This window comes from Dendrobates tinctorius, unplaced genomic scaffold (assembly GCF_039654945.1).
Source record: "Dendrobates tinctorius isolate UK_male_01 unplaced genomic scaffold, ASM3965494v1 ptg000028l, whole genome shotgun sequence".
NCBI classification, from domain to species: domain Eukaryota; kingdom Metazoa; phylum Chordata; class Amphibia; order Anura; family Dendrobatidae; genus Dendrobates; species Dendrobates tinctorius.
In genome coordinates, this window is record NW_027361696.1 from 76,895,179 (window position 1) to 76,918,804 (window position 23,626).

General features: G+C 41.2%; 1 protein-coding gene across 2 annotated transcripts in view; it reads left to right on the forward strand.

Annotated features, from left to right (window-relative positions):
* LOC141085560 (myosin-binding protein C, fast-type-like) overlaps window positions 1-17,329 on the forward strand; it is a 157,292-nt gene extending 139,963 nt beyond the window's left edge. For both annotated transcript variants that reach the window (XM_073571014.1, XM_073571015.1), the window contains 4 exons: window positions 1,293-1,429; window positions 4,682-4,868; window positions 14,998-15,037; window positions 17,120-17,329. In XM_073571014.1, the coding sequence (XP_073427115.1) occupies window positions 1,293-1,429; window positions 4,682-4,868; window positions 14,998-15,008 (335 nt within the window). In that variant the 3' untranslated portion in view covers window positions 15,009-15,037; window positions 17,120-17,329. The remainder of the gene's footprint in view (window positions 1-1,292; window positions 1,430-4,681; window positions 4,869-14,997; window positions 15,038-17,119) is intronic.
* The last annotated feature ends 6,297 nt before the right edge of the window (window positions 17,330-23,626 follow it).

A 23,626-nucleotide genomic window follows, 5' to 3' on the forward strand; every position in this document is an offset into this window, starting at 1 on the left:
TACATTTAGCGATGCACCAGCGATCTGACCAGCGATACGACCCGGTCAGGATCGCTGGTGCATCACTAAATGATCGCTAGTGAGCTTTCATACAGAAAGACCTCACAGCGATGCAGCAGCGACGCAGCGCACGATACTTACCATTCACACACAGCGATCCTGACGTCCTCCCGCCCGCGTCCAGCGTCGCTCGTCGTCACAGCAGGAAGTCTCAGCAGGAAGCGCCCGACGAGAAATGGAGCCGGACATTCTCGCGCGATCAGCGATGGACAGCGGGGGAGCCGGTCGTTGGTAAGTATCACACATAGCGATATCGCTAGCAATATCGCTATAACGTCACAAAACCAGTGACGTTTTAGCGATATTGCTAGCGATATCGCTTAGTGTAAAACCCCCTTTTCTGATCAATCTTTACACAGCACTGAACTAGTGCTTGCGGATACAGATTGCGGATACAGATTAGGAAGCACTGTCAGCTCAGTTTGGAGCACTGTGGTAGAAATGGATCTGGAGTTTCTGGGTCCCAGGAGACACAGTCAGCTCTGCTATGCAGCCTGGAGGCTAAATTTCCACTGTAACTAGGGCTAATACACCAGGTGCTAGTTACAAGGGTAACTAGAAATAAAAAATTGTATTAGTATTTAAAAATCCACCCTCCAAGCTCTTTTAAAACCTTATGTGGGCACAGGGTGAAAACTAAGTACGAAAAATAAAAAAAGTGAGAAAAAATAAAAAAAATATTACAAAGTATATATGAAAAAAAATGTGCCTAGTCAGGAAGGGTGAAAATGGCCCGGCCCTGAACCTGTTAACATACAGCTGAAACTAGAAATTTACATACACTGTATAAAAAGACATATATGCAAGCTTTTCTTTGGTGCCTACTGCAATATGTTGCTGTCAGGACTATCTTGCAAGAAGTTCAACTCTTTTTTCCATAGAAGTGTATGTTCACACTCAAGTGTAAAACATTAAAAGGGAAGTGGGAGAAATAATTAATTGACCGCTATGTGAGAAGTAATTTACAGTGTACCACTATTGTTAGATCTTCTAAAAATCTGGAGACCCAGATATCTTGTATTGCATTTGTGTTGCCGGTATCAAGGCGATAAGTAATTTTGCTTAAACTTTTCTTGTGTTTTACCCCCAAAAACAAGTTTGAACTAGCAATATCTATTCATCACATATATTTTATTATTATATTTAGAATATATTTATTAATTTAACAATCTTACAATATAAAGTGTAAAGTTAAAATGGAATTTTATTTTATTTTTTTTATTTCTTTACAGGTATAATCTACAAACCACTGGACTACAAAGAAAAAGATGTCAGCATGCCTCCTAAGTTCCTTACCCCTCTCATAGACCGTATTGTAGTGGCTGGTTACAGCACAGCATTGAATTGTGCAGTAAGGGGTTTTCCGAAGGTGCGCAGTTTTCTATATGTTTATTAATTGTTTTGTTCGTTTTTTTTTTTCTTTTTAAATGCCTTAAAATTCACAGAATATAAAATGTAAATATGTCATTTTGTTCCACAACACAAACATAATAAATACTTTTTATTTGGATGTATGCAATCAGAAACACAATGCATGAAAGCCAATATATAAACTCTATATTATACTGTATATACAACGATCAGACATAACATTACAGTAGTTAATAATGATAATATCATGACAATGGCACCTGCCAAGAGGTTGAATACATTAGGCCGCAAGTAAACAGAGGTCGATCCATCATTGCTTTTGTGCTTTTTTTGTCTTTTTTTTGTGTTTTGCGCCTTTTATGTGTTCATCGTTTTATCTATCTTGTTCATGGGCACAGTTTATTAAGACTGGGATTTTAGTGAAGGAAAAGCTGGAACATGATGCACTAAATTCATTAGGAGGCATGCATTTTTTAATGAATTTGGTGCATGTTTGCACTGCCATATTCCACCTCTAGGAATGTATACTAGTCAGTGGTTGGCTTACGCCCTTGGCAAAATTTGCCCATTTTTGTGCCACACATTATGATGAATTTGTCGGGAGGGTTTGCTCCACTTTGACAGAGCTGGTTGAGGTGAGCAAAATTATGCCAAAAGTCACAACATTTTTGTCCAATTTCAAGGAGTTTTAGAATTCTGGCAAAAACCTTTGAAAGGGGTTGTCCACTACTCTGTGTTCCTGGGGCTCACATGAGCGCTGTCATCGCTGGAACAGCGGTGGCACCGGAGGTGAGTGTAGGTGCTTTTTTTTTTAACGGGGCTAAATGAGGAATGAGAAGGGGTTGTTCAAGTTTGTGGACAGCCTCTTTTTGAACCAAATTGTGATGGCTAAAAAAAGTGAATAGATCATCCTCAAAATGGCTGGTCTTACAAGATTTACCCTGGATATAGAGGTTAATTCTTACCTAAACTAAAGACCTCACTCATATTAGCTCATGTCAGTATTTATGACTTCACTATCAGGAAGGACACTCAAAGACATTGGTGTGCATGGCAGAATTGCAAGGAGAAAGCCACTGCTCTAAAAAAAAAGAACATTGCTGACTGTCTGCAGTATGTTAACGATCACCTACACAAGCCAGAAGCCTATTGGATCATTGTTCTATGGTCAGATGAGCCCAAAATAGAGCTTTTTGGTTTAAATGAATAAGTTTGGAAAAACAAAAACACTGCATTACAGCATAAAAACCTCATACCATCTGTGAAACATGGTGGTTGTAGTATCATAGTTTGGTCCTGTTTGGCAGCATCTAAGCCAGGATGACTGGCCATCATTGACGGAGCGATGAATTCTAAATGTCTGGACCAGAGGCGTAGCTAGGGTTTCGGTTCAGGGGGGGCAAAACTTCTGAGTGGGCCCCTAACTAGGTAACTTTGATTACAACTCGGTGACGCACCCTAATAGTGGATGTAGGAGATGACTGCGCTGTTACCGAAAATAATCCCTATATAAAGACCAACATGGATATTACCGCAATATGGTCAGTGGTAAATACCAGTCCTACAAAACATATGTGATTACTGCACAGGTATAGTTGGTGTCTTACCGCTGACGTTCTTTCTGATGGAATCGGTCACTTTTCACGTCTTTTCCATCTGGCCCAGACCGACATGACAACTCCTCCAGCCAGGACTCGGCTACAGAGAATACAACAATGACACGTTTCACTTCTCATATTCCAGCCCCATCACCATGTATCCTCAACCTGCACAAACCCATCATCCTGCTGATACCCCAATGCTGAGCCGCTGCTGCCGTATGTGTCCCTATTACTGCACCTGATACCCCAATACTGAACTGCTGCTGCCGAATGTGTCCCTATTACAGCACCTGATACCCCAATGCTGAGCCGCTGCTGCCGTATGTGTCCCTATTACTGCACCTGATACCCCAATACTGAGCCTCTGCTGCCGTATGTGTCCTTATTACTACACCTGATACCCCAATGCTGAGCCACTGCTGCTGTATGTGTCCCTATTACTGCACCTGATACCCCAATGCTGAGCCGCTGCTGCTGTATGTGTTCCTATTACTGCACCTGATACCCCAATACTGAGCCGCTGCTGCCGTATGTGTCCCTATTACTGCACCTGATACCCCAATGCTGAGCCGCTGCTGCCGTATGTGTCCCTATTACTGCACCTGATACCCCAATACTGAGCCTCTGCTGCCGTATGTGTCCCTATTACTGCACCTGATACCCCCTATACACGCGGCTCTGCACCATACACCTCGTACACATACGGCTCAAATCCATACACCTTGCACACACGGTTCCACTCCGTACACGCCACACACACACGGCTCTGCTCTTTACACCCCGTACACATACGACTCTGCTCTGTACACCCCGTACACACTTGGCTCCGCTCCGTACACAAACAGCTCTGCTCACCCCATACACACACGGCTCCGCTCCCCTGTACACCTCATACATGCATATCTCTGCGCTGTACACCTTCTACACACATGGCTCCGCTCTGTACACCTCATACACACACAGCTCTGCTACATCCACCCTGTAAACCAATCCTGACCGCACACAGAAACTTTCTTCACCTCATCCAGCACCATGACAACCAGCATAGCAGAGCCCTGAAGCTGAAGCCCCTGATCGTGTGACCCCCTGACTCCGCCCCTCCTGTGACCTCATCACAGGTCCTGTGTGCGCACAGAAAAGCTCATAACGACGTTGCTGGCTGTGAGGTGGGGGGCCCACTGCTGGCACCGGGGCCCCCCACCACCTTCTCAGGGGCCCATAGCGGCTGGGCGGCAGAGTAAGGAGATCGATTCTCCCTGTTCTGCCGCAGAATGTAACTGTATGGGTGCGCTGTGCACGCCGATACAGTTACAGTAGTGTAGCTCAGTGGGCCCCTCTGAGCTCGGGGCCCGGGGCGACTGCCCCCTCTGCCCCCTCTGCCCCCCGGTAGCTACGCTACTGGTCTGGACGTTTGAAAAATGTCAGGTTAATATTTTTGACTCAATTGTTTGCTATGATTCTCTTTATCTACTTTTAGGACTTGTTTGAATATATGATGTAGATTTAAGTTAAAAGGACACAGAAATATGGAAAATTCTGAAGGGTTCACAAACTTTCAAGCACCACTGTACATATGAGTTCCTCTACTGTAGGTACCTGCTGTTACATAATGTTATTACATAGTTTCCTATTTATTTCCTCTTCTACAGCCCAAGGTCATATGGATGAAAAATAAAATGGAGATCAGAGATGACCCCAAATTCATCATGAAGCACAATCAGGGGGTTCTTACTTTGAGTATCCGGAAGCCCAGCCCTTTTGATGGTGGAACCTACACATGCAAAGCCATTAATGCGCTGGGAGAAGCTGAAGTTGACTGCAAACTGGAAGTCAGAGGTGAGGCTGTAGTCTATTCTTATATTTTATAGATTACGCAGATATCATTTTTAACCATCAGTTCTAGATTGTGTAAATGTAATATACGGTTCTCTGGTATCAGACTTTTCAAGCTGGACACCTTACTGAATTATTGACAGTAAAAATGCTCAGTGCATGCTGTCTTGTTCTCAGGGCATCTTCTTTCTTTCTTCTTGGGGCATCTTCTTTCTTGTGTCATAGCTCGGCGTCTTCACTTTAGGCCAGGACTTCCAGCCGACATCAGAAATCAGAGGTCACTGAGCATAGCACAAACATGATGTCATGATGTGGGATTCATTAGAGATCTCTTATTAGACCTGATCATAGTCGGACGTCCCAGACTCGAATAAATATGCTGGGCTATGGGGCTTGCTATGAGCTAAATAATAGGTGGTTCTGAGGACCAGAAGGTGGGAAGCGGAAAGGCTGGGCAGGTTAGGAGGACGGTTAGCATAAATATAAATACAGTTGTGCTCAAAAGTTTACATACCCAGCGGAATTTTTGATGATGTTACCTTTATAGCCATTCAAACCCATTTGTCTCAACTTCTGTGCATGTTATCAGGCCAAAATCACCAGGGTATGTAATCTTTTGATCAGGGTCATTTGGATGTTTTGGGTTGTCATTATGATTTAAAAAGAGAAAACACAGTAGTTTGACAATAAATGGCTTCACCCAACCACAAACCATGAGTGAAGAAAAGGTTTTGGTGTTATCAGTCATAGTCTCTGAAAAAAGGCCAAGAAAGCATCAATTCTGCCGGGGTATGTAAACTTTTGAGCACAACTGTATATAATTTTTTAACATTTTAAATTTATTATGCTTTGGGCTTCTGGAGACTTCCGAGAGCTTAAAAAAGGGACATTCAATTTGCGGAGAATAAATTTGCCACAAATCAAATTTGGTGGGAAAATCCGCACAATTTCACAAATTCAAATTTTGGCAGATCCACTCAACTCTAATTTTCCCTCTGAAACAAAAAGTTATGACTGTGGCTTTTCTAAAACGTACTTTTTTTATTTTCATATTAAAATTTCATATCTCATCAACAGGGTAATCACAATATGTATGCTGACTCGTTTCGACTGCTTGTCGGTTTTAGTTATAAAATGCAATTAATAAAAAATCACTAACATATTTTAAAATCATTGACCACTGCCCAATTGATTACATCTTATAAAAAAAAATCACTCCTTAGAAAAACCTTGTAGTTATGGCCGAAAATGCTGGCAATTGTTCCAGAAAATTTACTATTTCTCCCTGAAAATTATTGCAATTATACATGTTTTGTTATATACAGGTTTATTTACTGTGTGTGTATTGGAACACATAAAATCTGAGAAAAAATGGCAAATTTGACATCATTTCACACAAAACCCTTAAAATGGACCAGACAAAATTGTTGGCACTTTCAACTTAATATTTGATTGCACACTAATGATGATTGCGTACTAAAATGCTCATGTACTCGGTACTTGAATCAAGCAGGTCGGATGCTCGGGAGTGTTCGACTTGAGTAACGAGTATAACGGATGTCAGTGGGAAACAGAAGCTTTTTTTTTTTGAAGACCCTAACAGGAGGGCTGTGAGGGGGCAGGAAAATCGCTGAAATGGAATGGGAAGAGCACTCAAATGGAATGGTAACAGCATGGAGAAAACACTTGGACACATTTCTGACTACTAGGTCGCTGCTGGGAACTAAATAAATAAACAAATTAAAAAATCTGACATGGAGTCCCCCCATTTTTGATAACCAGACAAGTAAAGCAGACAGCTGGGAGCTGATATTGTCAGGCTGTGATGTTCCCTGGTTATTTTGCCCCTTCTCAGCCTAAAAATACTAGCCCACATTGGCCCCAGAATTGGTGCATTTATTAGATGCACCAATTTTGTTACTTTACCCAGCTCTTCCCAACTGCCCTGGTGCAGTAGCATTCAGGGTAATATTTTTGGGGATTCATGTCAGCTGTGTAATGGCAGCTGACATCAAGCCCAAGGGTTAGTAATAAATAAAAACACAGGAAAAAATAGTTTATTAGAAAAAAGACTCCCCCACACTATCCCTCATTTACCAATTTATTATCAAAAATGTTCCCACAATGCTTCTCCGATGTATTCCACGTTTCTCGCATCCAGCTCGGGTGACTGTGAAAAGCAGTAAAGTACTGCTATACATAGGCATCAGGAAGTGACGACAACTCTCATCAGAGCTGCTAAGTCAACCCAGCGCTCAGCCAGAGCCAGTGGCTTTGAATAGTGGTGTCGACACTACCCAGCGCCTGTGAAAAGCAGTAATTTACTGCTATTCACAGTCGCTGGAGCTAAATTTGGATAATGTGGATTCTGATGAAGGAGCTTGATGGGAAAATTTTTCAAATAAATTGTTGAATGAGGATTAGTCTGCTTTCTGCATTAGCTTGGCTGGTTATCAAAAATGTGGAGCGACCCCATGTCATTTTTTTTAAAATTGTCTATTAATTTGTTTAGATAGACATGGCTATGGCATTACTAAGTATTTCAGGAATTCCATGCTTGCTTATTGGCTGTCTAACACCCGTAGAACATGCGGGATGGGGACTCGAGTATGCCGATCGAGTAATGAAGGTACCTGAGCACTTCGATGTTCAATTGAGTATCAAGCAATGCCAAGCACACTGACTTATCACTATTGCACACCCTTTGGAATAAATAACTGCAATCAATTGCTTTCTATAACCATCATCAAACCTCTTACACCTCTCAATTGGATTTTTGACCACTCTTTTTTTGCAAACTGCTCCAGATCTCTTATATTTGAAAGGTGTCTACTCCCAACAGCAATTTTAAGATCTCTCCACAGGTGATCAATGGGATTTAGATCTGGACTCATTGCTAGCCACTTCAAAACTCTCCAGTGATTTGTTTCCATCCATTTCTGGGTGCTTCTTGAAGTACTGTATGTTTGGGGTCATTGTTCTGCTGGGCTACCCATGACCTAGGACACAAACTCAGATTTCTGACAATGGGCACAACATTGTACCCAACAATCCTTTGGTAATCTTCAGATTTCATAATACCTTGTGCACAGTCAAGGCACCCAGTACCATAGGCAGCAAAACAATCCCAAAACATCTTTGAACCACCACCATATTTGACTGCAGGTACTGTGTTCTTTTTTTGTAAGCCTCATTCTGTTTTCAGTAAACAGTAGAATGGTGTGCTTTATCAAAAATCTCTATCTTGGTCTCATCTGTCAGCAAGATGCTTTCCAAGAAGGATTTTGGTTTACTCATGTACATTTTGGCAAACTGCAGTCTAGCTTTTTATGTCTGTGTTAGCAGTGGGGTCCTCCTGGGTCTCCTGCCATACCATATATATCATTGCATTCAAATATCAATGGATAGTTTGTGCTGACACTGATGCACTCTGAGACTGTAGGACAGCTTCAATTCCTTTGGAACTTGATTGGGGCTACTTATCCACCATCTGGACTATCCTGTGTTGCAACCTTTCAACAATTTTTCTCTGCAATCCACATCCAGGGAGATTAGCTACAGTTCCATGGGTTGTAAATTTCTTGATTATGTTGTGCACTGTGGACAAAGGAACATCAAGATCTCTGGAGATGGACTTGCAACCTTGAGATTGTTGGTATTCTTCAACAATTTTGCTTCTCAAGTCCTCAGACAGTTCTCTTCTCTTTCTGTTCTCCATGCTCAGTGTGGCACACACAGGCAAACAGTGGAAATACTGAGTCAGCGTTTCCCCTTTTTATCATGTTTCAGGTGTGATTTTCATATTGCCCACACCTGTTACTTGTCACGGGTGTGTTTGAGTGAGCATCACATGCTTGAAATGAAGTTATTTATCCACAATTTTGAAAAGGTGCTAGCAATTTTGTCTGGCCATTTTGGGGTTTTGTGTGAAATTATGCCCAATTTGCCTTTTTTCTCTGATTTTATGTTTTTCCAATAAACTCAATGAAAATAAACATGTGTATAACAAAACATTTGTAATTGCAGTAATATTTTGGTAAAATTGCTTCTTTTTTTAAAACAGTTTCAAAAGTGCCAACACCTTCGTCCATGCTAGTAAAAATATAAATATACTGTACATTGAACTGAAATGTATTACCCTAAATTAACAAATATACATCAAATCACTGCGATTATTCATGCCATTTGGGAAACTTGGAATTAATTTTAAGTATCCAAAATGTTTCCTAATTAAATAAATTTTTCCTCCAATCTCAACTAAAGAATTCTGCACTACCATGGTGCAGTTCTGAAAAATGTTTAGCATCAGATGTGTTAACTCACTTCTTTTTTTATTATATCTACATGTGCAAATATCTGTTGCTTCAGTTTTCTTATGGAGACTCCAATGCACATAATAAAAGAATTAGCTAAAAAAAAGTAATATTTTTGATACCAGTGAATGAACTCTTTTTTTCCTGCATATTGAAAAACATTATATTTGTGCCCCTGGCACTGGAGAGAACCCTTTTGGTTGGCCCACGTTATGCTTTTTTTCTTTTTTAGATTTAATTTACTTGTGGCAAAAATAGGAAAGAGATAACAGATCACTCAGGGACTTGCCCTTCTGAGACACATATTTAACGCCTTGTTGCACGATCGGTGCTGATTTAGGATAGCCAGATAGTTTCTATGAACAATTGTTCACAAGTTAATGTCATAAATAGCAATATTTTTAAATATCTTCCCATTTTGACAAGAGAATCCTGAAAGTGTATGCATTCAAGCTCGGACTGGCCCATTGGGGAACAAGAGAATTCCCCTTTGGGCCCCTCTAAAGTGAAGCACACACCTTCCTGAGCAGTGCTAATACATTTGATTCCACTTTTTACAAACAAAGGCTGCATCTAATCATTTATTAACCCCTGAACGTCCAATGACGGATTATATCCAACACTGGACGCTTCCCCCTGTTTGATGCGCGCTCCGACGATGAGCCCGCACCTTTTCTGGCCCATGACAGCTGATCTGATCAGCTGTCATGTGTCCTTAACAGCAACATCCCCAGGTGGAATCACGATCCACCTGTGGCTGTTAACAGGTTAAATGCTGCTGTTAAACTCTTACAGCTATATTTAACAAGCATGTGCAGGAATCGCATCATTAACCCCGCCCGTGTCACATGATCGCGGGTCACCGATGGGTTGGCATGACAACCTGAGGTTTGCAGGAGACCCCTGTGGTTGTCATTGCCAGATCGCTATGAGCACCACCCAGCGTTCAGCGTTCATAGCAAGTGAGCATACAGTGGGGAAAAAAAGTATTTAGTCAGTCAGCAATAGTGCAAGTTCCACCACTTAAAAAGATGAGAGGCGTCTGTAATTTACATCATAGGTAGACCTCAACTATGGGAGACAAACTGAGAAAAAAAAAATCCAGAAAATCACATTGTCTGTTTTTTTTTTCATTTTATTTGCATATTATGGTGGAAAATAAGTATTTGGTCAGAAACAAAATTTCATCTCAATACTTTGTGATATATCCTTTGTTGGCAATGACAGAGGTCAAACGTTTTCTGTAAGTCTTCACAAGGTTGCCACACACTGTTGTTGGTATGTTGGCCCATTCCTCCATGCAGATCTCCTCTAGAGCAGTGATGTTTTAGGCTTTTCGCTTGGCAACACGGACTTTCAACTCCCTCCAAAGGTTTTCTATAGGGTTGAGATCTGGAGACTGGCTAGGCCACTCCAGGACCTTGAAATGCTTCTTACGAAGCCACTCCTTCGTTGCCCTGGCAGTGTGCTTTGGATCATTGTCATGTTGAAAGACCCAGCCACGTTTCATCTTCAATGCCCTTGCTGATGGAAGGAGGTTTGCACTCAAAATCTCACGATACATGGCCCCATTCATTCTTTCATGTACGCGGATCAGTCGTCCTGGCCCCTTTGCAGAGAAACAGCCCCAAAGCATGATGTTTCTACCACCATGCTTTACAGTAGGTATGGTGTTTGATGGATGCAACTCAGTATTCTTTTTCCTCCAAACACGACAAGTTGTGTTTCTACCAAACAGTTCCAGTTTGGTTTCATCAGACCATAGGACATTCTCCCAAAACTCCTCTGGATCATCCAAATGCTCTCTAGCAAACTTCAGACGGGCCCGGACATGTACAGGCTTAAGCAGTGGGACACGTCTGGCACTGCAGGATCTGAGTCCATGGTGGCGTAGTGTGTTACTTATGGTAGGCCTTGTTACATTGGTCCCAGCTCTCTGCAGTTCATTCACTAGGTCCCCCCGCGTGGTTCTGGGATTTTTGCTCACCGTTCTTGTGATCATTCTGACCCCACGGGGTGGGATTTTGCGTGGAGCACCAGATTGAGGGAGATTATCAGTGGTCTTGTATGTCTTCCATTTTCTAATTATTGCTCCCACAGTTGATTTCTTCACTCCAAGCTGGCTGGCTATTGCAGATTCAGTCTTCCCAGCCTGGTGCAGGGCTACAATTTTGTTTCTGGTGTCCTTTGACAGCTCTTTGGTCTTCACCATAGTGGAGTTTGGAGTCAGACTGTTTGAGGGTGTGCACAGGTGTCTTTTTATACTGATAACAAGTTTAAACAGGTGCCATTACTACAGGTAATGAGTGGAGGAAAGAGGAGACTCTTAAAGAAGAAGTTACAGGTCTGTGAGAGCCAGAAATCTTGATTGCTTGTTTCTGACCAAATACTTATTTTCCACCATAATATGCAAATAAAATGAAAAAAAAACAGACAATGTGATTTTCTGGATTTTTTTTTCTCAGTTTGTCTCCCATAGTTGAGGTCTACCTATGATGTAAATTACAGACGCCTCTCATCTTTTTAAGTGGTGGAACTTGCACTATTGCTGACTGACTAAATACTTTTTTTCCCCACTGTATCTGCTACATAGAGCAGGGCTGAAGCTCTGCTATGTGTAACACAAGTGATCAAATGATTGCAGCTTCTAGTCTCCCATGGAGACTATTGAGTGAAAAGTAAAAAAAAAAAAGTTTTCAAAATTATAAAAAAAATTAAAAAAATATAAAAGTTCAAGTCACCTCCCATTCGCCCCATTCAAACTAACCCCCCCCCACATATTTGACATCGCCGAGTTCAAAATCACCCGATCTATCAATATATAAAAAGAATTAATCCGATCGCTAAATGGCAGAGAAATAAAAAAAATCAAATCGCCAGAATTACTTTTTTTTTGGTCACTGCACCATTGCAATAAAATGCAATAAACGGCGATCTAAAGATCGTATCTGCACCAAAATACTATCAATAAAAACATCAGATCGGTGTAAAAAAAAGAAGCCATCACCTTGCCCAGGTCCTGAAAAATGGAGACGCTACAAGTCTCGGAAAAAGGCAACTTTTTTTTAATAAAAAATTGGATTTTTTTTCACTACTTAAATAAAAAAGAACCTAGACATGTTTGGTGTCTATGAACTCGCAATAACCTGGAGAATCATAATGGCAGGTCAGTTTTAGCATTTCGAGAACATGGTAAAAAAAATCCAAAAAAGAATTGTGGAATTGCACTTTTATTTTGCTATTTCACCGCACTGTGAATTTTTTTCCTCTTTTCCAGTATGTTATATGGTAAAATCAATGGTGTTTTTCAAAAGTACAATTCGACCCACAACAACCAAGCCCTCACATGGCCATATTGATGGAAAAATAGCAACGTTATGGCTCTGGAAAGAAGTGGAGCAAAAAACGAAAACGCAAAAATGGAAATACCCACAAACTATTTTTTTCTTTTTTTTTGCTATATAGAAGCAAAAGTAAATTTGTTTACTAGGGTGTTTATTTTGGCATGTAGTAGAGCAGTGGGCCCCCAGAAAGAATGCTACTGGTGGGCCCTTTGCATTCCAATCTGACTCTGCGCACATTGCACACTGTCACGATTCAGCAATCTGCAGTCACACATATTGACTGCAAAAAATTTTCTTGTGCCAGGAAAACCCCTTTAAGAGATTAAATAACTGATGTTTACAGATTACAATACATGTCACAGATTCAGCGTTTAGACTGAATTGATATGATAAGATTATTTTGCATGCATCCAAGAAGATGATATCCGGGCTGGAGAACATCCTGTTTATAAAAGGAGCTGCACACAATCTTCTATTTTGATAACAGAAATGATTTTCATGGCTTAGTAATTCTGATTTAAGGCCAAAGACATCAGGTATGTTTAGTAACCCTTGTGTCTTAGCCTAATTCTGGGAGACACCTTAAAGCTACAGCGCAGACAATATCATAGTACAGTATATAAAGATACTGCGCCATCTGGTGGCAAGTGTTGTGAACCACACACAGAGATGTAGACATGAATGTTTCTTTTTAAAGCTGTTTTTGTTCATTGAAGCATATAATACAATAGAATGTGATTGATTTTATGCAGCGCAGCTTACATTAGCAGAAAAACATGTGCAATGACCTAACCTAAGAGACATGTGAGAAAACTTAAGAAAAAAAAAATGGAGCTCTTATCCAAGTAGAGAGAATGTTTAATTCATCCAAAACTCAAATGTGCATACAATGTTCCCAAAATTGGGTAGCAAAAACAGTAATCCATCCTGTGTTTTGGGGGCTTTGCTTTTACGGCATTCATTGCGCAGTAAAAATTGATTGGCAATATTATTCTCCATGTCACTATGATTATGGCTATCCCAAATTTATCTTTTTTTTTTTTTTTTTTTTTTTACATTTTTTTTAGTTATTAAAATAACTGAAAACTTTGCAAAATCATTTGATTTGCGTCACCATTTCCTGAGACCTATATCTCTTATTTCTGCATCGATGGAGCTTGTATTTTTCTGTGCCAGCTGACGTTTTCATTGATGCCATTTTGGGGTGCGCACAACATCTCTATGGCATTTTTGGGGAAAGTGCAGTGATCAAAAAAATCCAAATCTTGCTTTTACGATTTCTTTTTAATTATTTAATTAAAAGAGGTTGCCCACTACTTTAGCATGGATGACCTATGCTTAAGATAGGTCATCAATGTCTAATTGGTCGGGGTCTGACACCCAGCACCCCCGCTAATCAGCTGTTATCTGTGATGGCGGAAATACTTGCCGAGCTCCTCCACCTTCTTGTAGTGGCCACTACAGAATATTGCCCATCCATCTCATATTAATCTGAATAGGAGGCAGATGTGCACTACCAACTTTGGCCACTAACAGAAGATGGAGCAGCTCCAAAAGTGAGTACTTCAGGACGGCGTCGCCCCCAATAACAGCTGATCGGCAGTGGTGCCGGGTCGATCAGACATTGATGACCTATTCTAATGATAGGTCATCAATGGTAAAGTAATGGTAAAGTAATGGACAACCACTTTAATGTACATTAGGTATCATTGTGTCCATAATCGTTGATACCAAATGTGTTTTTTTTTATTTTTTAACTGGGAAAAAAAAGCAGTGATTTCAAAGTTTTGTTTTTTTTAAGAACTAAAAGATCTTTTTTTTTTCAGTCTTTTTAAGAGGTTTCAACCATCAATAACCCTTGCTTATAAAATTTTACTTTTTTTCCTGTTAAATGCATGAAAATGATGATTTGAACACTTATGCTATATACAATTCCGCTATATTGTACCATATAAATGAATTAATGTTTTCCTATGGCTGAGAACCAACATGTCATGGGGGGAACAGCAAACACCCAGCTGGCATGGTATGGTAACCCATCAGCACCCCACAATTGTAGTAACAACCCATACACAATGGTCTCGATGATTGTGCCATTTAAAAGCTGCCCTTATTGATTGACAGCAGCATAGTTAAACAGAAGTGACCAGACCTAGCTCCGCTTGCTGCTGTTTTTCAGGTAGATGCCAGCTGTTTCCCACAGCCGGCATGGTGATCCAGCTCCTACGTAAGGTTGGTCAAGGGGGTCAACACAAATTTCTACCAAATTTTCACATTGTACCAGGATCCACCAGTGATACATTTCTCAAATCTCAGCTGATCTCCCCGTCCCTAAATAGAGCTTAAAAGATTGAAAATGAAAAAAAAACCTATGTATCCGAATCTGGCTTCAATTATTGAAAACCTGTAGGTGATACATTCCCATTGGAAATCCGAATGTTTATGGCTGACATCTGTTCACTATTTTTTTTGTAGTTCCCCAGTAAAGATGCCTCCAGTAGAGTAAAGAATGACAGTAAGTATCACGCGGAAATCTGTGTAATAGTTCCTTCTCCTAGGCATTGTCTGATCTCGTGGCCAGCATGGATTAACAAGCCTTATAACTAACCCCACACCTCAAGCCAGCCGCCTATAAAACACACATGTACTTGTACAAATGCCAAAAGTAAAGCCTGACTCTGACATTTTGCGTTTTACGGAGTAGTAGTTTGGAATTTTATAGGGTTTCGACTCTCTAAAAAATGAGTCTTCCTAGTGAGTTATGGGGGTCCCTTAACCTATGACATTAGTCATTGCTTGACCCAACATTGCACGCTGTGAACCATGTTTTACAAGTTATGCCCAGTGTGAACTGTAGATTTTTATATGCTTCCATCTGGGGAAAATGAATGAAAAATTGTAGATTAATTATATAGTGTTACTATCTATGGGGTCAAGCATTTTTAAAACTTATTCTTGCAATAAATGGTTAAAAGGGCTTTCCAGTTTCAGAAAAACTCGGCTGCCATTTGCTTTAGAAAATTAAACTGCGCTTTACTCACCTTCCCCAGGTCCAGCACTGAATCATGGTGTTTCTTATCATCTGCAGCATTAAAGAACCCTTGCCAGCAACGTTTTCATCCTCTTAATATAATGCAGCCATCATATTATACAGCACTGTTCACTTATAATTGCTTATTTTGCCTTTCTACCCAGATAATTCTTCTCTTTTCTCTGTTCTATGTAGAAACAGGAAGTCTCTTTTCCCTGCATTTATCATCCCCCTCTTCACATCCTGACCCAGCTGCTCTTCCTCCCCATACTGGGTACTTTTGCAATAACTCATGACTCATACAGGGAAAATTGTCCTCCTGTTTCTACATAGAGCTTAGAAGGATTCAGCTAGTCAGTTTCTAATCACGTGATGTCATAGACATAATGGAAAAGAGAATAATTAGCTGGGTAGAAAGGAAAAAATGAGCAATTGTAAGTGCACACTTTTATATATATGTGCACACTGGTATATATATGTATATATAATAATTTTGTCAGGCGTTCTTATTCAATGTCACATCCATAGCTCTGCAGCCAATCAGTGAGCTCAGTGGCTCTGCCTGAGTTGATGGCACATGCTGGTGAACTCACTGATTGCCTGAAGCACTTTGGATGTTAGAGCAACACTGCAGGCAATAACAGATACTGGAGGCAGCAGTGGAGACTCAGCACTGTATTTGGGGAGGGTGAGTAAAGCACCTCTTGTTTTCCTTAAATTAACTGCAGCTGGGAGACAGGAGTTTTCTGAAACTGGAAAACCCCTTTAAAGGGATCCTGATTGATGCTGCCTGATCCTTGATCAACTTAAATCAAAGATCAGCTCTGACTTCTGAGTATCAAGTGACCAATCTGAGCCCCACCATCGTTTCCCCACCAGCTCAGCTTGACTGACAGGTTTCTCCCTATACACAGACATGGAGAGACCTGACAGTCTAGCTGAGCGGGCGGGGACAAGCCGGGCAGGGAACTTATGACAGTCCCAAAACTGTGATGTAACTATAATATCATGCCTAGCTCACTGTACTAAAGAAATATACTTGTGGGAAGAGGGAGTTTCCAATACCAGTAAACCACTTTAATGGTTTGTGCACACGACATCTTTTTCAGGATCCGCCTGAAAAAGTGCAGCGAAACAGCTTCAAAAAATGAACATAATGCACAGCAATGGAAAAAGACATTATTGTCTTTTATCACTTCTTTTAATAACTTCAGGGTTCTGAAGCTGAGAAGTAGTTAAAAGAAATGCCATGCTCATTCTTTAGGGGGCTACAAAATGAAACCACATGCTCTCTATAGCTAACGGTAAAGACTGCTTGTTATTCTAGGAAAACCTCAGCAGGTCCGCTGGCATTGTAAAGATGTGTGCCCGAATCCACATTTTTTAGTCTCGAAAAACTAGTTTTCTAGCCACTTTTGTACTGATCATACATTTCCATGAAAGTGTATCCTCTACGGAACAGATATATTCGGCATAACTAACTTGCTCATTAATTTTGTGTCGGCAATTTGCTTCTATACAAATGTGCTTTCAGTGATTTGGTCTTCCTTTATATTTCCATCACAGGGTTTGGATGAGTCTTCTGCTGGCTTTCAACAACTTAACAGCAAAGAAAACAAAGGACAGCGCTGTCGACACCTCACTTGTCTTGTTATGTCACATTTCTTACTTGGTTGCTTTATGTATTTATTTGCTTTATCTGGAGAATTGTTGGACTGAAATGGTCAAATATGTTGAAATTTCGGAAATAAATTATTAAAGAGTTAAAGTGACAAATGTTAAGTGCTCCGGCTACTTACTGCTTGGTTCAGTAGTCAAATAGTTTGAGGAATGGATTAGGTAGTGGTAGTTGCAATCTCTAATTAATTCTTTAAGGGGCCAGATAATAACATGGGCAAAAAAAAGGCAAAACATAAAATTATGTCATACCAGGGAGTTTTCACAAACCTACATCTCGCCCTCATCGGTCTTGCAGGTCAATGTATGTTTTGTCTTTATATGGAAGGAGAAATTGCTGTCATTTATTTTATTACATCATTCTAAATTCTCCAGCTTTTCCCTAAAAACTCTGTAAAAAAAGGGTTGAAATGTACATATATATACACTGTATGTATATATATATATATATATATATATATATATATATTATCGTATGGTTTTATTTTACAATGCTAATTTTAATTTATTTTTTCATATAACTTTTAAAATATTTATCAATATGACCTGTCAAGTTTTTTAGGTCACATAATCAATCATGGTTAGAAACCTACTGCAATAGTATCAGGATGGCTTAAAGGGAACCTGTCACCAGGATTATGCCTATCAGTCTGATGTAGGGGCAGATACATTGATTCCAGCAATGTGCCACTTACTGGGCTGCTTGATTTAGTTTTCATATAATCACTGTTTTTTCTACTGTGGTTCTGCTACTCAATGATGAGCTGTTTATAACCTTGATTGACAGCTCTCTGCTTACATGGATAGATGCCAATCAATGGAAATAGTAGAAGTTCGTGAATATCAAGGATGACCTAGCAGGAGCTTGTCATTGAGAGGGCTAGTAAAGGTGCAGCAGATAAAGCAGTGTTTTATCAAAACTACAGGAAACAACCTGATAAGTGAAACAGCATTGGAATTAGGGTATCTGCCCATACATTAGCTCTCAGATGGGGTAGCAAAATACTGGAGAGAGATTTTTTTTTTGTTAAATAATGTATCATAATGTATTCAAGCTCTGAAGATGGCCACAGACATTAGAGGGAATTTTTCAGCAGATTTATGCTGTTTAATCTGAGAGAAGCATGATGTAGGGGCTGAGACCCTGATTCAAATGATGTGTCACCTATTAGGCTGGGTGTTGTAATTTTAATACAATCAGTGTTTTATCAGCAAGAGATTATCAGTAGAGGACACAAGAGGTGAATATAGGCTTTTTTATTTTATCTGGGCCAAACATTTACATCAAGAAGGGGTTGTCCTAGTAGTGGACAACCCCTTTAAGAGAAATCCTCTGCTGATAAGTTCCATCTTTAGCTGATGACTGACTAAAGCCCCGCCCCAGAGGCGTGGTTTAGCTATATTTGGTGCTACTGCAGACAGTAAACAGCAGAGAAGATTCTGCTGCCAGTTGTCTTACAGCCATACACAGGAAAGTGAGGAGGAGGAGAAGGAAGAGGAAGAGGGACCCGGTTGACCTTCTAAGGGCATCTAAGATCTAATGTGTATGGAGCCTTAAAGGGAATCTGTCAGCAGACGGTTTTTGCTTTGTAATCTGAGGACAGCATGTAGGGGCTGAGACGTTGATTTCAGTGACTTATTAGGCTATGTGCTGTTGTTTGATACAATGAGAGTTTTATCAGCAGGGGATTATCACTACAGGACTAGTTGTCTCATGCCTCCTAGTCCAACCACGCCCCCAGCACTGATTAGCAGCTGACTGTGTATATAATATGTAGGGTGATAGTTTTCTTAGCTATGCTACATCTAAAATCTGTGATTACATCACAACTGCTGCACTGAGTAAACTAAGTGATATATCGCTTGAATCAGGGTCTCTGCCCCTACATTATACTGTTCTCAGATGAAGTAGAAAAAACCTGGTGATACATTCCCTTTAAAGAAAAGAAGAGACTAAGCATAAAATTGCCTAGATATTTTTTTTATTATTTTTACATTTTCGGTGCTTAGTGTTTCTTTAAGAGAGAAACTTTGGAATTTCTCACAGTCACATTTGTTAGAATCCATTGAGCATGATATTACTTTTTCCAAAAAAAATACTCTGAATTTCCACATGAAGGAGGAGGCGATATGTTTAAAGATGGGGCAGCAGGGGACCTAGATGGGGTTTAGCATTTGGAAGTAAAGCATTTTAGGCTGGCTTATAATCCAGGACTGTTTGTTTCCTTTTTGCTATACCAAGACCTGGCTGCTGTTATGATGTTTTTGGCTGATCACTTTTGCATTTTGCTTCTTTTGTTGAATACATTTGCGGTCTGCAGTGCGTACCAAGGGGATTGGAGCGGCTTCCGCTACTGCCGGCATTCACAGCGCAGACAGACAGTACTTTGTCACCGTTACTCACTAGAGCCTTGTTACTAATTGGATCTGTATGCTACAGCGCTATCAAAGTTTCTCTGTCAGTAAAAGTTCATCCAGGAGAGACTGTTTATTCACGGAAGTCTAGGACATGACTGTTCTGTATGGCTATATGCCAGTGTCACTGCAATCGGAAAGAAAGAAAAGGCAACAGGTGAAGCATTGTCTGCGAAACAATGGTCACACTCAGTCTTATGTACACAGCACACCTGTAATAAAGCTATTAGACATAAGACATTGTCTGGAGGTAATATACTCTCAGGAGGCAGGACTTTAAAATATGTCAAGTAAGTCAAGGAAAAGTTTATCTGAGACAAAGCTGATCTTGTTTTTTGCAAGGAACACAATGGGCAAAAAAGGAAATACTGAAGGGAAATAAATTGGCACCTTTCAAGGGATGGGATATTGGGTGAGTTTTCAGTTTTTGGAGTTAGGCCGGGGTCACACTTGCGAGAAACTCACACAAGTCTTGTGTCTCAATACCCAGCACTGCCGCCTGTACTTGGACCGGAGCGCTCAGCTGCATAGAAATACATGCAGCCGCACTCTCTGGTCCCGAGTACCGGCAGCAATGCCGGGTATTGACACGTGAGACTCGTGCGAGTTTCTCGCAAGTGTGACCCTGGCCTTAATGTGATGGAAGCAATAACAACTGGCAAGAGCAAAGTTTAGCTGTCGCTAAAACAATTTTTCTACTGTTCAAACGACAGCTACAATATTTTATCTAGAATCCTCCATACATAGGAATGTACGGTTTCACCGAGTTCTCTGGTGTTCTCTATGAGAGATCCATTACCAGACTCCTCTTATCTTTCGGTGAACAAAGAGATTGGCTATCTGAAATCAAACATGCCAGATTTTTCTCTCTGATGACATGTAATGTTGGGAGGCCCCCATACACATTAGACTGTCAGCTGATCCCACCAATAACCGCAGGTTCGGCTGATGGTAATGTGGCACCCCCAGGAGTATGGTCACCACAGTGGCATTACCTTCCTCCTAGGGAGGGTGATGTCATGCTTGGAAGCAATGAAGGATCTCTCTGTCAGGTAAATCCTGCACACAGCACAGTTCCCACTCCAGGCCAGAAGAGGGAGCTCTGAACCAAACTGGGGAAGGAGCTGCTCTCTGTGGCCAGGAAAGGGAAGATGGTTCAGTTCGCGTGGAGAGGGAAAAGAGTGCAGACATGGAGAGAGGAGCTGGAGGATTGAGCAGAATTCAGGCTCACTTCTAGCTGTAGTGCATGGTCCAGAGTCCGGTATCCGAGGTTGCATAGATGCTGATGGTCCTGCAGCAGAAACCGGAGGAACAAGAGGCTGTAAATGCTCTGTTCCCAACTAAGTCTCAGAGGCACAGCAGCAACTTGTGTGAGCCAGAAAAAGGAGGCTACGGCTGTCTGCCATACGAGGGGAGTTCTAAAAGAGAGCAAGCAAGAGGAAATTCAGTGTAACTCAGAACTGCAAGTACCTCAGATAAGCACTAGAAAGGAGACTACACAACCCATCTGCATAGAGAGATTCCTAAGTTGCTCCCAGGCTGATCAACTCCTGTTCCATCTGTAATCTAAAGGTAAAGGAAACTGCACCCTGTTGTGTCATTGCCTTCTTCCTGCAACCCCTTCAGCACTGCTACATCTCTGTGCCTAACACTACACCCTCTTCCTCAACACCTATTACTACTGCCCTGGGACTACAGCTCTACCTGTGGGGAGCGCTTAGGCTAAGTGCACACGTACCGGAACTCTCGCGGAAATTACCGCGAGAATTCCGGAATTCCAGTCCGCGAGAAAATCGCATTTTAAATTCCCGCGATTTTCCCACGGAAAAACTAGCATTTTGCAAGCGTAATTAGCTTGCAAAATGCTAGCGTTCTCCAAGCGATCTGTAGCATCGCTTGGAAAACTGATTGACAGGTTGGTCAGACTTGTCAAACATAGTGTTTGACGAGTGTGACCAACTTTTTACTACTGAGGCCGCCTATGCGGCTTCAGTAGTAAAAGATAGAATGTAAAAAAAAACAAAAAAAACGGTGTTATTCTCACCCTCCGACGTCCCGCGCATCCGTTCCCAGTAGTCCTTTGCGAAAATGCCCGCGATGACGTCAGTTCTCGCGGGATCGCGACGTCTCGCGGTGATTTGCGATGACGTCGCGCGAATGACCGCGAGACTTCGCGATCCCGCGAGAAGGGACGTCATCGCGAGCATTTTCGCAAAGGACTACTGGGAACGAGAGCGTGAAGAGAAGCGGGAAGGCTGCGCGGGACGTCGGAGGGTGAGAATAACAATATTTTTTATTTTAAATTCTATTTTTTACAGGGATATGGTACCCAAAGCCCGGAGGACAGTCTCCTCTCCTCCGGACCATGGGTACCATCCGCAATTGTTCTGCTTACTTTCCGCATGGTGTGCACAGCCACATGCGGGAAATAAGCGGAACAATGCATTCCTATGGGTGCGGGATCGCCGCGATTCCGCAAATTAATGAGCATGCTGCGGTTTTTACCGCGAAGCGATTCCGCCGCGGTAAAAACCGCAGCATTAGCACAGCATTGCGGAATCCCATAGGAATGCATGGGATGCTTATTTTTCGCGTTTTCGAGGCAAAATCGTGCGGTTAAAACCGCCGCGGAAACGCGAAAAAAACGCCTCGTGTGAACTCAGCCTTACATCTTGCTGCCTTATACCATCTGTCCCAGAGGATCTGCCTGCAGCGTCGGCTTAACCCCTTCATTGCCAAGCACAACAGGTGGCGTCATGTATCATCCACCTATAAACTTTATTCAGCCATGTTTCACCCCTTTTGCATGGACGCCCAGGGCCACGGACTGGGTCACCGCCACTGTGACACATACCCCTGAGACACCGGCCCAGTACCAAGTAACCCCACTGCCCTAGCGGGCGATCCTGTAGACTTATGTGTATTGGGGCTTTAACAGATAGCTTCACTGGTTGATGGTGGCAATTAAAAAACACCAATAGGCTAAAAGTTTGCCAAATCGTTGTAATTTAATAGCTTGTTTAAACAGTCTGACCGCACTTTCCATGTGCACAGAGAAATCAGTTATAAATCGTTCTGATAGCATACAGTGGCATGTAAAAGTTTGGGCACTCCTGGTCAAAATTACTGTTAATGTGAACAGTTAAGCAAGTTGAAGATGAAATGATCTCTAAAGGTCTAAAGTTAAAGGGGACACATTTCCTTTGTATTTTAAGCAAATATATATATATATATATATATATATATATATATATACACATTATTAATTTCTTCATTATAAAAATCACAAAATGGAAAATGAGGCAATGCAAAAGTTTGGGCACCTTTGGGTATTTAGTATGGAGAGATAACTGACCAAGGTTTCAGACCTTAATTAGCCTGTTAGGATTATGGATTGTTCAGTATCATCGTAAGGAAAGGCCAGGTGATACAAAATTCCCAGCTTTATAAAAACCCAGCCTCCTCCAACTTTGTGCCAAAATACAGCAGCCATGGGTTTTTCTAAAAAGCTGCTTTGCACTTTAAAAATGAAAATGGTGGAGGCCCACACCTGCCCAAATATGACCTTCATGATGGGCTCATCAGAAGAAAACCTCTTCTGCATCCTCACCATAAGATTCTGCATCAGAAGTATCCAGAAGAACATCTAAAAAACCCTGATGCATCTTGGAAACAAGTCCTGTGGACCGATGAGGTTAAAATAAAACTTTTGAGCCACAATGATCAAAGGTATGTGTGGAGAAAAAAAAAAAAAAAAAAAACACAGAATTTCAGGAAAAAAGCATCTCCCCAACCATTAAGCATGGGGGTGAATCAATCATGCTTTGGGGTCGTGTTGCAACCAATGGCACAGGGAACAATTCACGGGTAGAGGGAAGAATGGATTCAATGAAATTTCAACAAATTCTTGATACAAACTTAACACTATCTGTATAAAAAAGCTGTAGTTAAGAAGATGGCTTCTACAAATAATGAATCTAA